Raw genomic sequence first — 14,829 nt, 5'->3', positions numbered from 1 at the left:
CCGCTAGCCTTATCGATAATGTCCTAGCCTTGCGTTTTATGGGGGGGAAATACGCGCTTCTTCTGGACGCGTTGTGACTCGCCCCGCTTCAAATAAATCGTTCAGACAGGCCACCACCGGAACAACCAACATTGCCACTCAATCTGCGACCAGAAGATGGGTACGTAGCTATCAACGCAACGACATCAAAGATCACTAACAATGTCAGATTACGGCCAGCAATATACAACATCCTACGGCGCCAATGGCGCAGCGGACGGCGGTGGTTTCATAGGCGGCGAGCCAAACAGCAGTCAAGCCGGTGCTGGCGGGGTAAGTCTTCTTCTGACAACAGGCCTTGTGCATGTTCTGACAACGAAAAGCAACGAGGATATGGCAAAGACACAGTTCGACCAGTGACGATAAAACAAGTCATCGATGCGCAACAGCCACATCCAGACGCAGATTTCAAAGTTGACGGCGATGCAATAAGTCAGGTTAGCTATAGCAGATCCAACTGCAGGACGAAGCTGACACATACAGATCACATTCGTTGGTCAAATACGCAGCATCAGCACACAGACTACAAACATTACCTACAAAGTAGACGACGGTACCGGCATCATCGAAGTCAAGCAATGGATCGATACAGACGCGCAGAACGATCCAATGGACATGGACTCCAAATCAAAACTGGCAGAAGAAGTCTACTGCAGAGTCTGGGGGCGGGTCAAAGCCTTCAACAACAAGCGACATGTTGGTGCGCATGTTATCAGGCCCATCGCAGACTACAATGAGATAAACTATCACCTACTTGAGGCAACCGCTGTGCATCTACACTTCAGCCGTGGCCCCCCAGCAGCCCAGGGCGGAGCAGCGCAGAAGGGCGCCAATGGCGTCGATGGTGGACAGCAAGGTTACGATGCAGGAGGTGCCAATGGAATGCCTCATATGTCGCAGTATGCTAGAAAGGTGTACCAGGCCTTGAAGCAGACAGATTCGAACGAAGGCTTGCATGTGCAAATGCTGGCGAGTACCATCGGTATGCCAACCAACGATGTGTACAAGGGAGCAGAAGAACTTCTTGGCAGCGGCATTATTTTCACAACTGTGGACGACAATACGTGGGCGTTGCTTGATGGATGAGTATCGCATTCAGACGGAGACAGAGACATCACCCTTGTACCTGGCCCAGTTTGACATCGCGGTGATCGGCCTGTATGATGAGAAATGACTGGTACGGGAGGCCTACATGGCGATCTTTCTAGAGAGTCAACAATGCAATCATGTTACCACCACGCTCGAAGTCAGTAAGGTCTGAGGGTTGATTGTGGCTACGCGTCACCCCCAACTCTCAAAGAACAGGCAAAGCCTTCCCCACGTCCCTTCGTGCAGTGGAAGACCCCCAGCTCGACCCCCACCCCCACCCGGCTAAATCCGTTCGAAGATTCGTTGTACCATCTTCCGTCAGCCATATTGGACCTCCAGTGCTAGAGTATGTCATTACGACGCCGAGGACGTTTGGTCCATCCTAACTCAAAGATAAGTGCACGTGCTCGCCACTTTAAACTCTCCTTTTCAATCTACTGCTAGAGAGCCCCCTGAAACTTCCAACACTTGCAATCATGTCAACGGGACCCCCAACCAACTTCACCTCCCTCTCCACACACGCACTCACCACACGCTCCGACTTTGCCCACGCTTGCTCATCCCTCCTCCAACCCCTCCTCCCCTTCTTCTCCCCAGGTCGCACCCGCGTCAAGCTCGGCGCAACCGCCACCCGCTACGACGAAACCGGAGCACAGCTCGAGGGCTTCACCCGACCGCTCTGGGGCCTTGCGTCTCTCCTCGCTGGCGGCTTCCCATTCACCGATGCCTCCTTCTGGCTCGAAGGGCTTCGCAATGGCACGAACCCCGCACACCCGGAGTTCTGGGGATGGCCACGCGATCTGGATCAGCGCATGGTAGAGATGTGCCCACTTGGGTTTGCGCTCATCGTTGCGCCGGCGCAGCTCTGGGAGCCTCTGACGCAATCAGAGAAGCAGAATGTGCAGCAGTGGCTGGGGGCGATCAATGCGAGGGAGATGCCGAACACGAACTGGTTAGTCGAGAGCTGACAGCCGATGCTGTGTGCTTCTACCGCAGCCCAAGAAGTAGGTCCAGAAAGGGGCACTTGCTGATGTTTTTAGGTTATGGTTCCGGGTGTTTGCGAACCTTGCCATGAAGAAAAACGGAGCGCTATACGACGCGCAAAAGTTGAAGGCGGACATGGATCATCTAGACGGGTTCTATCGAGGCGAGGGTTGGAGCAATGACGGTCCGGAAGGGTATACACAGATGGACTACTATAGTGGCAGCTTCGCCATCCAGCTTTTGCAGCTGCTGTATGTCAAGATTAACGGCGGCGAAGACCAAGAACGAGCCGAGAGGTATCGAGACTGGGCCAGGCAGTATGCACTAGCTTTCGTCCACTACTTCGATGAAGAGGGTAAGCGACACCTTCCTAATGATGTCTATTTACTACTACGATTACTAACGCGATAGGCCGTGCGATTACCTTTGGTCGTTCACTCACATATCGCTTTGCGATGGCAGGCTTTTGGAGCGCAGTCGCCTTCGCAGACCTCGAACTTCCTGACCCACTCAACTGGGGCGTCGTGAAAGGCATCCTCCTTCGCAATCTTCGCTGGTGGACTCGGCAGCTAAACATCCTTTCCCCGCAAGGGACTCTCACCATCGGATATTGCTACCCCAATCAATTCACTTCCGAAAACTACAACTCACCGGGTTCGCCATATTGGTTCATGCTTAGCTTTGCAGCCCTGGCGTGTCCAGAGAGTCATCCGTTTTGGCAGGCTGAGGAGCAGCCCTACCCAACGGCGAGACTTCCAGCGACGGTGGCGCTGAGGCAGCCCAAGCATATCATGGTGCGAGGGGGTGGCCACACGTTCTTGCTAAGTTCCGGGCAGCAATGCCACTACCCAATGCGCGCGGCAGAGAGCAAGTATGGCAAATTTGCTTATAGTTCCGTCTTCGGCTACTCAGTACCTACAGGAGGGTACTTTGTACAAGCCGCGGGAGGCGACAGCATGCTTACACTCTCTGAGGATGAGGGCGAGAGCTGGAAGGTCCGGCGGGTCGCTATTGATGCTGCAATTGAAGAGAACGAGGGTACGCCTGTGCTGAGATCGGGATGGAAGCCTTGGAGTGATGTGAGTGTAGAGACATGGCTGGTGCCGCCAGAGGAGGCAACGCCCAACTGGTACTTGAGGATTCACCACATTAACACAGGAAGAAACTTGAGGACGAGTGAAGGGGCATGGGCATTGTGCGGTGAGCGTGAGAGCGACGGGAGGGAGCTGGAGGCCTTAGGGGTAGACGGTAGAGAAGGCCGCCAGCAGGGGCAGAATGAAGCAGTGGTGGTCTCCCAGGCTGGCGTCGTCGGTATTGTGGAGCTGAAGGCAAAGCGTGAAGGCGTAGTGCTTGAGGAAGACGCAAATTCCAACCTCGTCTCGAGCAGGTCGATCCTACCTACACTAGCGACGACGTTGGAGGCAGGCGAGGATATGTGGCTTGTGGCTGCCATCTTTGCCGTTCCCGCGGATGCACATGACTGGCGAGAGACATGGCAGACAATGTGGAGGACAAGACCGGCAATGCCTAGTTGGCTAGAGCGGTTAACTACTCAATAGTTGGACGCATGAATGAAACCGGAAAGCGAGCCATCGGCACACATGCTTGCTCGGATGTGCGGCATACAGGCTGACTGTCTCCCTATACACCCGCACTGTCGCTTCACAGAAGCGACATCCGCTATACCTTGGTCGTCCTCTGGGGGAAGTCGGTCTCATTCAGGCTGAAAATGAAGGCAACGGCACGCCCGTTTCCCATTTAGTACTGGAGAGGTGCGCCCCCACCGGAATGAGACCCATTTGTTACCCCAGTCTTTCAGTTTGCTCGCCTATGAAATTGGCCTCGACAAGCATCTTTCTCCGCAATGCTTGGGGAGCTTGTCGATCGTACCATTTCCAAGCTTCGTGGTTGCATCCATCCTCCACGCGTGGCGCCCAAACCCGGTCTGCATGGAACCCTTCCTTCCCCGACTGCAATGCCAGTGGGGGAGGAAATGCGGGACAGAGTCCACGGACGCACGTGTGATACGACACCAGGTGGGCGATGGTATGAGTCTGTTAAATAAGCGATGGTGTCTTTCCTCACCTTTCTCTGAACTTGCCAGCTATCTCATGCAAGAAAGCTGAAGCACTAGATATGGCTTCTTTCATTCGCAAAGTCGTTCGCAATGATGCGATCAAGCTTGATCCTCCGGCCGTCTATAATTGGAGAGTTTTTGCCATCGCCTGTGCTGTGAGTCTCTGCTGGTGACTCGGCGGCGATCTATTGCTGATAGATTTAGGCATGCTTTGGTGGGACATTGTTTGGCATGGAGTAAGGCTGTCCTCATTAGTGTGTCGACCCTCACTGACGATACACAGCATTGGTATTATCGGAGGCGTCACGACCATGCCAGACTGTAGGAGTCCACTCCCGTTCTGGTTCAATTTACCTAACGCATGCAGTCCAGCAGTATTTCCAGGCGCTGTTAGCATTGCTTCCGCTGTAACTAACGCAACTGTAGCGAATTCGGCTATGATGGCAAAAGCAAGATTGCCAAATCCAACCTTTCCGCCAACCTTGTGAGCGTAATGCAAGCTGGGGCCGTGGTTGGTGCCTTGGTCGCATTTCCATGTGCGGACAAATGGGGGCGGCGCCCGAGCCTTATGGGTGTTGCTTGCTTTGCATTCGTCGGTGGTTTGCTACAGGCCTTCAGCTATGGCCATCTGTCCTGCTTTTACATTGGTCGATTTGTGGAAGGCCTTGGCCTGGGAGGTGACTGACCGTTGCAAAAGATCCGAGCTTCTGCTGATATCAATTAGGTGCAACGATGCTCGCGCCTACCTACGTCGCAGAGAACGCCCCGAGAGGAATACGCGGTCTGCTAGTTGGGTTCTATCAGTTGTTCGAGACCATGGGAGCCATGATTGCTTTCTTCATCAACTATGGCAGTCTTTTGCATATCAAAGGACATGGACAGTGGATCGTTCCACTGTCGATGCAGTCCTTACCTCCTGTTCTGCTGTTTGGGGCGATTCTGTTATGCCCGGAATCACCCCGCTGGCTGGCGAGACAGGACAACTGGGACAGAGCTTCGAGCGTTTTGTCTCAAGTCCGGCATCTGCCTACGACTCACCCTTATGTCCAGGCGGAATTACTCGAAATGCAGACACAACTGGAGGAGGAGCGTTCCCACTATTCCGATAACAGCTTCTGGTCGATCATGAAGGAGTGCTGGCTGATTCCAGGAAACCGAAAGCGAGCTATAATGAGCATTGTGTTGATGACTGCTCAGCAGTGGACTGGGGTAGGTGCAGCCACGATCAATGCTTGGATGAACAGCTGACATTCCAAGACAAACGCTATCAACTACTACGCCCCGGTCATGTAAGTTGCCCACAAGATCCTCTGTTTGTCCCTCTACAGATCTAATTAGGACCTAGTTTCAGTAATCTTGGTGTCACCGGCAATTCGCAGTCGCTCTTTGCCACCGGAGTCTATGGCATCGTCAAGATGTGCTCGTGCGCCATCTTCATCTTCTTTCTGGCCGACACGTTGGGGCGAAGATGGAGTTTCGTCTGGACGGGGTATTTCATGTTCTTCTGCATGTTCTACCTAGGATTTTATGGTCGATTTGATCCACCTATCAAAGGCGCACCGATCCCCGCTGCTGGTTACGTGGCTCTGGTGATGGTCTATCTCTTTGCTGCGGCCTTCCAATTCGGGTGGGGGCCTGTATGCTGGATTTATGTGTCCGAGATTCCGTCGAACCGTCTACGGGGGCTCAATGTTAGTCTGGCGGCTGCGACACAGTGGCTGTTCAATCTGGCGGTGGCGAGGGCGACTCCGGTGATGTTGGAGACCGTTGGAAGCAACGGTTACGGCACGTACTTCATCTATGGGTCATTCTGCTTTCTCATGGCAACGGGAGCATTCTTCCTTGTTCCGGAAACGAAAGGGGTGTCTCTGGAACGCATGGATGAGATCTTTGGCACAACGAACTTCTCTGGTATGGAGGACGTTGGCGTTGCCGCTAAGCGAGGAGACCTGGAGAAGGCTGACGGTCTCCATGTGGAGCATCCCAGTTGAGGGGCCGTGATGAGGAGCCAATAAGGATTTCATCTTCGACAGTCTTGTCAGGGTGATCGCCAGAGTCAATGGCTGGCCAGTGCTTATCTGAGAAATGGCGTCGATACCACTAGAATCACAAACCAACTCAGGCGTCTATATCTCCATCATTCGTTTCTTGGGATTCCGCGGCTGCTCCTCTTGGCGTTTTCGTTCCTCCGGACCGATAGCGTCAACATTCGTGCCTTCGGTTTCCTGCTGCTGCCCTTTTTGGGGCGGCACGTCATTAGAAGAACGTTCAGAGTCTGGCTTCTTGTCATGTCCTTCCATCGCCACCTTCAAGATCTCTTCCTCCAAGGTAGGAAGATACTCCCAATCGATGCCCGCTTCTGTCAGTAGGCGACAGGACTGACTATCCTGAACGAACGTCCCGGGCTCCTTGGCTCCAAAGATGACCTTTCGTACACCTGCGTTCGGGGATTGCTGTCTGGTAGCAATGATACGTTGAACACAAGGTAAGTTGCCAGACAGACGTTTCCCACACGGCTCAAGCGTGGTGTACAGTGTGACGTTGAGTGATGGTGTCAAAATTTTCGGCAGGTCTGATTCTTCCGAAGAGTGGAAAGCAGCGAGCTTCAGCAATGCGCACTGTTCCGCGTGTGTGTTTCCGGGAAGTTCGAGAGTATATCCCGATGCCAGAATCCTTGGGGCAGTTAGCTGCTCGTAGGAAACGATGACGCAGCCGACGCGGAAGTTTGTGGGCTTTGGAGGCGATTTACGGGCCTCGAGTAGAGCCTGCTGGAGGTATTCGATATGTTGACTTTGATCTGACATGGTGAGGTTATAGTGCATATGATGGGCTGTTAGTCTTGAGAAGAAACGAACCGGTGTGAAGTGGTGGAGATGACGTCAACCGATATAAACGCGACTCCCGAGACGCGTTCTGACCTTCACAAGCCTCATTTGATGCTCATCTGCGATCCCCGGTTAAGCCTACAATTACATATTTTACATTGCTTTACGACTTACCCTCCGCTCCCTACGATCATTCAATCCCATTTCGTCCACAAACTCAATATGTCTCGCAAGACCAAGGCTCCCAAGGAGGAGACTCTTGAAGATCCTCCCACTGCCATCGATCCCTACAAGGTCCTCTCCCTTGAGAAGACTGCTACGCCTGATCAGATCAAGACAGCGTATCGAAAAGCTGCGCTCAAGCATCATCCGGACAAAGCCGTGGAAGACGAAAAAGAGGATGCGCATCAGAGATTTCAAGAGATCGCATTTGCGTACGCCATCCTGTCCGATGAAAGACGAAGGAAGCGCTACGATACAACTGGTAATACATCCGAGTCCCTTGATCTCGAGGATGACGATTTCAGCTGGACGGATTTCTTCCGAGAGCAGACCGCCAGCATGGTGGACGGCACTACGATTGAGAAGATCAAGGGCGAGTATCAAGGGTCTGAAGAAGAGGAGCAAGATGTTCTCCGTGCATATGAAGAGTTCGAGGGGGATATGGATGCGATCTACGAGCAGGTCATGTGTAGCAATGTGCTCGAAGATGACGAGCGATTCCGCCAGATGATCAATCGGGCTATCAAAGAGAGTCGCGTTCAAACGCACCAGGCATACACCATGGAAAGCAAAGCCAGCAAGAAGAAGCGGACAGCGAAGGCCAAGGCTGAAGAGGGCGAAGCCATGGAAATGGCAGAGGAGCTAGGTGTGAAGGACAAGCTCTTTGGAAAGGGCAAGGTAGACAAGAAAAAGGACGACGATGATGGTGCATTGAAAGCGATCATCCAACAACGGCAACAGAGTAGGGGCGACTCGTTCCTAGCCAATCTTGAAGCCAAGTACGGCGGAGGAGGAAAGCGCAAGAAGAACGATGAACCACCGGAAGAGGCTTTTGCACACAATGCGAAGAAAACCAAAGGCAAAAGATGATTGAGACTGGCTGCGATGCAACCAACGACACGTAACATGTTTTCATCACAGCCTGCGGCTGAATCCGCGGCACGGTCCTGCCCACTTTCTGAAGCCCCAACACGTGGGAACCTTTCGGAAAATCGGAGCGGATATACGGAGTAAGGCCGATTTTGAAGCAGCAAAGCTTACGGTTATTGGACAATTGTGGCAAATCCTACATCGAAGTGCCTCGTGAGGAGTTCGGCAGGAGGACAAGCAACCCCTCCCTTCGAAAATTCGAATAAAGGGGTGGACTGCTTCGACGAGGTTTTGGAATGGAATGAAATGAAATGAACACGTGCTCTGATGAGGCGAAGGGATAAACCATGGCTATCAACACGATCGAATGCGACGTGACCCATGTTTATGCGGATTCTCTGTTTCTTATATCATGCAAAATGTTTGCTTCTAGAAAATGAGGCAGCTGGGGCTGGTGATGACGGTGGACGAGTAGGGTGGAGATCAGCCGCGCCGGGGAAGTCGATTCTGAAACGTTGACAGGGGAAACAGCCGAGAAAAGGAAAAGAACGCTGGTTGTGGCCCAGTTGGTCCAGTGGTCGACAAAGAGAGGTCTGACTGCATTCGTGCGCGATGCGGCTGCGGCTCAGATGACTCCCAGGCCTGTTGTTGGCTGCCGTTAGGATTTATGTGAGTCACTCTCGCGCTATGCAGCAGAAGCGAGTTGCTGTAAGATGACTATTCAAATAAACACAGAATGTTTGCGGATCAATGGCGTGAGACTTGAACAAAGTCTGGGTGGCTGTCAAGATGCCCAGAACAGGGCGTGTCAGCCTAGAAAGGCGCCTATAACCAGAAATTCTTAGGGAGTCACAGGCTTGTAGGTACTCCGGCCTACACTCTACCTCCGGGTAGTAAGGCTTGGCACCGTGTGAAGACTTACCTGTTAGCGCGAGGGCGGATTAGGTCGCTCTTGCCTGCTCCCTTTTCAAAATTTCTTCCATCACCACTTCCATCGCACCTTTTCAACCCATTCACATCACCACACTGACAAGTCCCTCACCATCGCGTGAGGTTCTCTTGTACCATCAACGTCTTTGTTGTGGTACCTCGTCTTTCAGTCTTTCAGAGGGCAATTCCCTGCTGCAGTTAGGCTCCTCAACCTACTGCAAGCACATCTCCACTCTCTCGCACCTTCGCACAACTTTTCACTCAGCAGAAGAGCGGCTTCCGTTGACTCGAGACAGTCGCCGCTTCGTGCTCCTAGAGTGAATCTTGCGCCTTTCACGAGAAGTCTTGACTTCTGCCGCTTCGCCAGGCATTCTTCGAGTCCGAGTGTATCACCCGGTCTCCTCAAGTTTGAACCGACACGGCAAACGCTTGACAAGGTTCTGACACTCTGCATCGTCGTCACCAAGTCTCCAGTTTGTGGAAAAAGTCGAGATAATAACAAGTCTTGCAACACCTCGTCGACTGCGCGATCGACCAATCGAACCTCTTAGACCCGGGACAAGTTGGCTTTCTTTTGGCCACATCCTGTCCTACCACCCAACACGACTTCTTCAAACATCAATGCATTCGAGCCTTCCAACATGGCTACACCAGTTGGAGGCGCTCAATCTGCGCATAATTCTAGCGACTCCGTGAACGGACGCAACCCGACTATACCTGCCATTCCCGCAGTCAATGGCGGCGCAGCATTCAACCCAGACCATTCGCGCAAGCCGTCCATGACCGTCACTCCCGCGGGCGCAAATTTCAACCCCAATGGCAGTGCAGCTGCTGCTCAGAACAAACCCAACGTGCAGTTCGGTAACATCTCCGCCCAGGGTGGTTCGCCTGCGATGGGAAATCCTGCGGTAGCACACCAGAGCAATGCTAGCCTTGGCGTTAATCAACTCAATCCTAACCAGAGAGCAGCCTCGCCTCAGGGCTCACCCTCTCCTATCCCTCAACCCAAAGAGATGAGTGGTGGACGTCCTCCTTCCACCTATGGCAGTCAAGGCAATGGCATGGTCTTCGGTGCGCAAGGCGACCAAGGTGATGCTGCAGTATGCGAGCTCTCTTCGCTTCTTGCTATAGATGCTAATTCATTGCAGGGCCAGCCACGACCTGTATCCAGCCTCCAATTTGGAAACCACGATCGCCGCGGTTCGTCACACTCGATGCACAGCGACATCGGCGGTCCTCCCACAGGACCCGGCAATAGGAACTTCGCCACGCCTGGCGGTCGAGGCAGAGGCGGTTATCCTGGCGGTGGTTACGGACAACAAATGCAACACTCTCCTTACAACTCTTACCGCGGTCAGCCCAATGGTCGTGGTATGCCATCAGGCTATCCTGGCCGTGGCCAAGCCGTTCCTGGCTATGTTGGAGGATCCCCAGGCATAGGCACCCGCAGCCCTGCGATGATGAACGCTCAGCCGAATACACCTCAGCAGATGCACATGAACATGGCTCCCAACGGAATGCAAGGACCACCGGGCCCCTACTATTTCCAAGGACCCCAACAAGTAAAGCCCCCTTTCCTTCCCCCTCCCACTTCTGAGCCGACTCGAGGCAAGAAGAGTAAGAATCGTGGTTCTATCCGTGGTACGGGTGGTCGTGGTCGAGCTGGTAAAGGTTCGCACGAGGACCAACCTCGTTCGAGCCGTGATCCCGCTTCCAACTACTATCGCCCGGATCTCCCTTCTGGTGTTCCGCTTTACTCCTTCCCTGACCTCTCACCCGAGAGTGGCAATTTTGAGAATCTTCTAACCAAGCACTCACAGGGCATTCCCACTCACCCTGATCCTAGCATTCAATCGATGTACTCCATGAACATGGCGTACACACCCATGCAGGGTCAATTCAACTACATGCCGCCCCAGTCTCCTCGACCTTATCAACAGGGCTATCCTATGCAGCCTACCTACAGCAACCAGGGTCAGCCCCCAAACATGTCACGTACCTCGTCACAGATGTCGAACGCCCCTGATCGGCCAGGTTCGAGTATCGGCCAACAACCTCATACGCCATCCGTGTCCACTCCTTCGGTGCCATCGCATGCCAACGCTCGCACCCCCAGCATGTCTCAAGGACAGAAGCCTGGTGCAAATTTCACAATTCCCGACAAGACAAAACGAAGTGCAATTGTCATCAAGAACCCCAACACCGGCGAGGCTGTGAGCTTCAAAGATAAGGCGCCTGCCTCTCCTGCACCCACTCCTAGTTCATCTGCTGCCCCGGCGGCACCGGCCGTTACTCCCTCCGTTCCGACCCCTCCCAGTCGCACTCCCAGCGCCGTTGAGCCCACTCACATTCGCACAGAGAGTGTTAGCGCCAAGACAGAGGAAGAGAAGAAGAGAGCAATGCAAGAGGCTGTCAAGGAGAGAATTGCTGAACAGGCCAAGCAGGATGCCAAGCAGGGCGAAACAGTGCAAGAGAAGTCCGAGATCGACAAAGAAGCCAGTGATGCGGCGAAGGTCGAGGCGGAGGCCGCTAAAGCTAAGGCCGAAGCTCTTGAACAGGAGGCCGTCGCTGCTGCTGCCGCGGACAAGAAGGCCGACGCTCCTGAACCCGAGGTCACTCAGCAGCCTGTCACAAGCGAGGCTCCCACTAAATCGACACCCGCTGCTGCTGGTGACGACGACGAGATCGACTTTGACGCGATCGAGGCTGAGATGGCTGCCCAGGAAGCTGAAGAAGCAAGACGCGAAGAAGAATACCAGAAGAAGAAGGCGGCCGACAAGGCCAGACAGGCCGAGCGCGAGAAGGAAGAAGCCGAAGCTTACGAGGCCAACATCAAGAAAATGGAACGTGAAGCTGAAGAGGCCGAGCTCGCTCGTGAAAAGGAACGCGAAGCTGGCAATACTGGTGACGACGAGGCTAAGCGGATGTTCGCCGAACTCAAGGGCATCAAGACGCCTGCCTCCAGCGAGACTCCTGCTGCTGCCAGCCCATCAGGGCCCAGCGGTACCGCCACCCCTGTCTCGGATGCCTCCATGCCTCCACCTGCTCGCGGTCTCGGTCCGAAGCGTGGCAAGGCTGCCGAACTTACTCTTGATACAAAGAAACCGGTCGAACCACCTGAGCCAAGTGCCACACTCAAAGCATTGCAGTCGGCGAAGAAGCTCGAGGACCTTTCAAAGGTCAACTACCCCACCGATATCGCCTCGCCCAACGCGGCCCTTAACCAGAACGCACCCGCAGACCGCGGCTTCAAGTACGATAAGACCTTCCTGCTACAGTTCCAGAGCATCTTTAAGGAGAAGCCCTCGCTCGATTGGGACACTAGAATCAGAGATGCCTTGGGCGAGGGCGATTCGGCTCGACCTTCGGCATCTGCCAGAACTCCATCAGGACTTGGTGGTCGCCAACCTTCAAATCGTCCTTCTGCTGGACCAGGAGGCTTCGGTGGCCCCATGGGCTCGTTTGGTGGCGGCGGAGCGCGACCTCTGCCCCCAAATACAACTTCCGAGCAACGCTTTGCAATGTCGACTGCGGCGATGCGCGGCGGTCCAATTGCCAATCCTTTCGGTCGGCCCGGTGGCATGGCCATGGGTCGTCAGCCTTCCAATAATGTCCCTGGTTCCCCACGTGTCGGTGGTAGTAGCCGAGGCGGCTCGCGTGCTGAGAGCAAGCGCAACAAGCACGGTGGCAAACACGGCGCTGAGGACAACAAATCGATGCCTCTAACTGCTGGCATGAATGTGACTGCTCTAGAGACCTCATCCAGCGGCTGGAAACCCCGCAGCGTTGGACAACAAGTTTCTCTTGGACCCGTTGTTGGCGGTGAAGGTCACCTCGACCCTGAGACTGTCCAGCGCAAGGTCAAGGCTGCTCTCAACAAGATGACTCCCGAGAAGTTCGAGCGCATTGCCGATCAGATCCTGACCATTGCTGCCCAATCGAAGGATGAATCAGATGGTCGCACACTACGTCAAGTTATTCAGCTAACGTTCGAGAAGGCGACTGATGAGGCTCACTGGGCGTCCATGTACGCTATGTTCTGCCGCAAAATGCTTGAGAGCATGAGTGTCGACATAAAAGATGAGAATGTCAAGGACAAGAACGGTAACGTCGTTACTGGCGGCAATCTCTTCCGCAAATACCTTCTCAATCGCTGCCAAGAAGAGTTCGAGCGTGGTTGGAAGGTCAATCTTCCAGCTCGCAAGGAGGGCGAGTCCGAAGAGGCTGTCATGATGTCAGACGAATACTACGAGGCCATGGCTGCGAAACGTCGTGGTCTTGGTCTGGTCAAGTTCATCGGTGAACTTTTCAAGCTTCAAATGTTAACAGAGCGCATCATGCACGAGTGTGTAAAGAAGCTTGTCGATTACGAAGGTCTTCCTGATGAAGCCGAGATCGAGAGCTTGACCAGCTTGCTAAAGACCATCGGCAAGCAGCTTGATGATCCTAGTAGCAAGGGTGCGGCGCGCATGGACATCTACTTCGAGCGCATCAAGACCACCATGGAGATGCCCGAACTTCCAAGCCGTCTTAAGTTCATGCTCCTGGATATTATCGATCTCCGCAAGAACGGCTGGATTTCCAAGGATGACAACAAAGGCCCGAAGACCATTGCCGAGATTCGCGCTGAAGCCGAGCGACAAGCGCAGGCGAATGAGGCTGCTCGCCTTGCTCAACAGGCCAACCGAGGCAGAGGTGGCGGTCCTCTACACATGGGTCGTGGCGATGCCCGTAGCTTCAGTGGCTATGGTGGTGTTCCTCCTCCCGATAACTCCAACCGGGTTGCTACAGATGATCTCCGACGACTTGGTGCCCGCAGCACACGCAATGCTAGCAACACCGGCGGCGGCATGGGTCCGACGCTGGGACCCCGTACCAACAGCGGCCGGCGCGGTCTTGGACCTGGCAGCCTGTTGTCTCGTGGTGCTGATGACAGTGGAGCTAGCAGTCGGACCGGCACTCCACCCGCAAACAAGGATAAAGACAAGAAGGATGAGTCTAGCACGAATGCATTCAGGTAAGTACTCCGAATGTCTGTGCAACATGATCAACTAACTCCTCTAGTGCACTGGCCGCCCTTGAGAACGAAGCACCTAACTCGCCACCATCAAACCCAGCCTCACCACCTACCCAGAAGGCACAGCCATCCATCGACCGGACGGGATCCAGATCGCCGGAAAAGACAGCCGAATGATCTGGCTGCAAGCTTCAGTCTTGCATGTACCAACATAATGCCCCTTCGACATACACTAATAGCCACGGCCGCTTCCTTTGGTAGGGAGGTTTTGGAGAGCGAGAGAGAGACCGAACGACAGATGTGCATTGATACCCGGCGGGACAAAAGCCACCTAACTGCAAAGTGTTTTCTGCATTTTCTTGATCTCAATCGACGCAGGGAGATCTCGACACCCTTTCTTTTCGATTCGTAATGATAGACTGTCTTCATACACCGGGATTTGCGCGGTGCTAGCCAGACAAGGAGATTGCGTTTGATATCTGGGTGTGGAAAGGCTTCTTTCGCGGCGATTGTACCACAGGAGGATCTACTTCGATTCGCTCGGTCGGGAAAAGTTGATATATGCATGGACCTGCTTCGCGTGTGGAGGATAATGGGAAGGGGAACGCTCGTGGATATCTGCTGGATATCATCCGCCGTTGTACTCGGGCTCGGAGAGCCGAGCCAGCGCTTGAGAATCGGGAGTGGAACAAGCACGCGAAGCAAATCAGGCATGTGTGTAGGCGAGGCTGCACCAGGGCAGCGACAAGAAGGGCGCGGCAATGGTCGAGGTAAGA

The 14,829-nt window shown here is 54.0% G+C and overlaps 6 protein-coding genes across 6 annotated transcripts; 5 read left to right on the top strand and 1 right to left on the bottom strand.

Moving 5' to 3' along the window:
* Window positions 1-201: 201 nt before the first annotated feature.
* On the top strand, window positions 202-1,125 carry HMPREF1541_03945 (uncharacterized protein; the record flags this gene model as incomplete). Its single annotated transcript, XM_008718293.1, has 3 exons — window positions 202-312; window positions 363-476; window positions 523-1,125. The coding sequence occupies 3 exons, from the start codon at window positions 202-204 to the stop codon at window positions 1,123-1,125; spliced, it is 828 nt and encodes a 275-aa protein (XP_008716515.1).
* A 479-nt stretch (window positions 1,126-1,604) lies between these two features.
* On the top strand, window positions 1,605-3,671 carry HMPREF1541_03944 (uncharacterized protein; the record flags this gene model as incomplete). The annotated part of the gene is made up of 3 exons (XM_008718292.1): window positions 1,605-2,080; window positions 2,169-2,467; window positions 2,524-3,671. The coding sequence occupies 3 exons, from the start codon at window positions 1,605-1,607 to the stop codon at window positions 3,669-3,671; spliced, it is 1,923 nt and encodes a 640-aa protein (XP_008716514.1).
* A 577-nt stretch (window positions 3,672-4,248) lies between these two features.
* On the top strand, window positions 4,249-6,180 carry HMPREF1541_03943 (uncharacterized protein; the record flags this gene model as incomplete). Its single annotated transcript, XM_008718291.1, has 8 exons — window positions 4,249-4,344; window positions 4,394-4,425; window positions 4,473-4,510; window positions 4,557-4,563; window positions 4,616-4,866; window positions 4,914-5,398; window positions 5,447-5,478; window positions 5,535-6,180. 8 exons carry the CDS (start codon window positions 4,249-4,251, stop codon window positions 6,178-6,180), a joined length of 1,587 nt encoding a protein of 528 aa, XP_008716513.1.
* Window positions 6,181-6,315: 135 nt separating this feature from the next.
* On the bottom strand, window positions 6,316-6,993 carry HMPREF1541_03942 (uncharacterized protein; the record flags this gene model as incomplete). Its single annotated transcript, XM_008718290.1, has 1 exon — window positions 6,316-6,993. The coding sequence occupies one exon, from the start codon at window positions 6,991-6,993 to the stop codon at window positions 6,316-6,318; it is 678 nt and encodes a 225-aa protein (XP_008716512.1).
* A 243-nt stretch (window positions 6,994-7,236) lies between these two features.
* HMPREF1541_03941 (uncharacterized protein) lies at window positions 7,237-8,106 on the top strand (the record flags this gene model as incomplete). The annotated part of the gene is made up of 1 exon (XM_008718289.1): window positions 7,237-8,106. The coding sequence occupies one exon, from the start codon at window positions 7,237-7,239 to the stop codon at window positions 8,104-8,106; it is 870 nt and encodes a 289-aa protein (XP_008716511.1).
* Window positions 8,107-9,677: 1,571 nt separating this feature from the next.
* Window positions 9,678-14,230, top strand: HMPREF1541_03940 (uncharacterized protein; the record flags this gene model as incomplete). Its single annotated transcript, XM_008718288.1, has 3 exons — window positions 9,678-10,136; window positions 10,185-14,053; window positions 14,101-14,230. The coding sequence occupies 3 exons, from the start codon at window positions 9,678-9,680 to the stop codon at window positions 14,228-14,230; spliced, it is 4,458 nt and encodes a 1,485-aa protein (XP_008716510.1).
* Between the last annotated feature and the right edge of the window lie 599 nt (window positions 14,231-14,829).

Source organism: Cyphellophora europaea, assembly GCF_000365145.1.
Source record: "Cyphellophora europaea CBS 101466 unplaced genomic scaffold supercont1.3, whole genome shotgun sequence".
Lineage (NCBI taxonomy): Eukaryota > Fungi > Ascomycota > Eurotiomycetes > Chaetothyriales > Cyphellophoraceae > Cyphellophora > Cyphellophora europaea.
The sequence above is the reverse complement of the archived record's forward strand: the minus strand, read 5'-3'. Positions and strand labels throughout refer to the sequence as shown.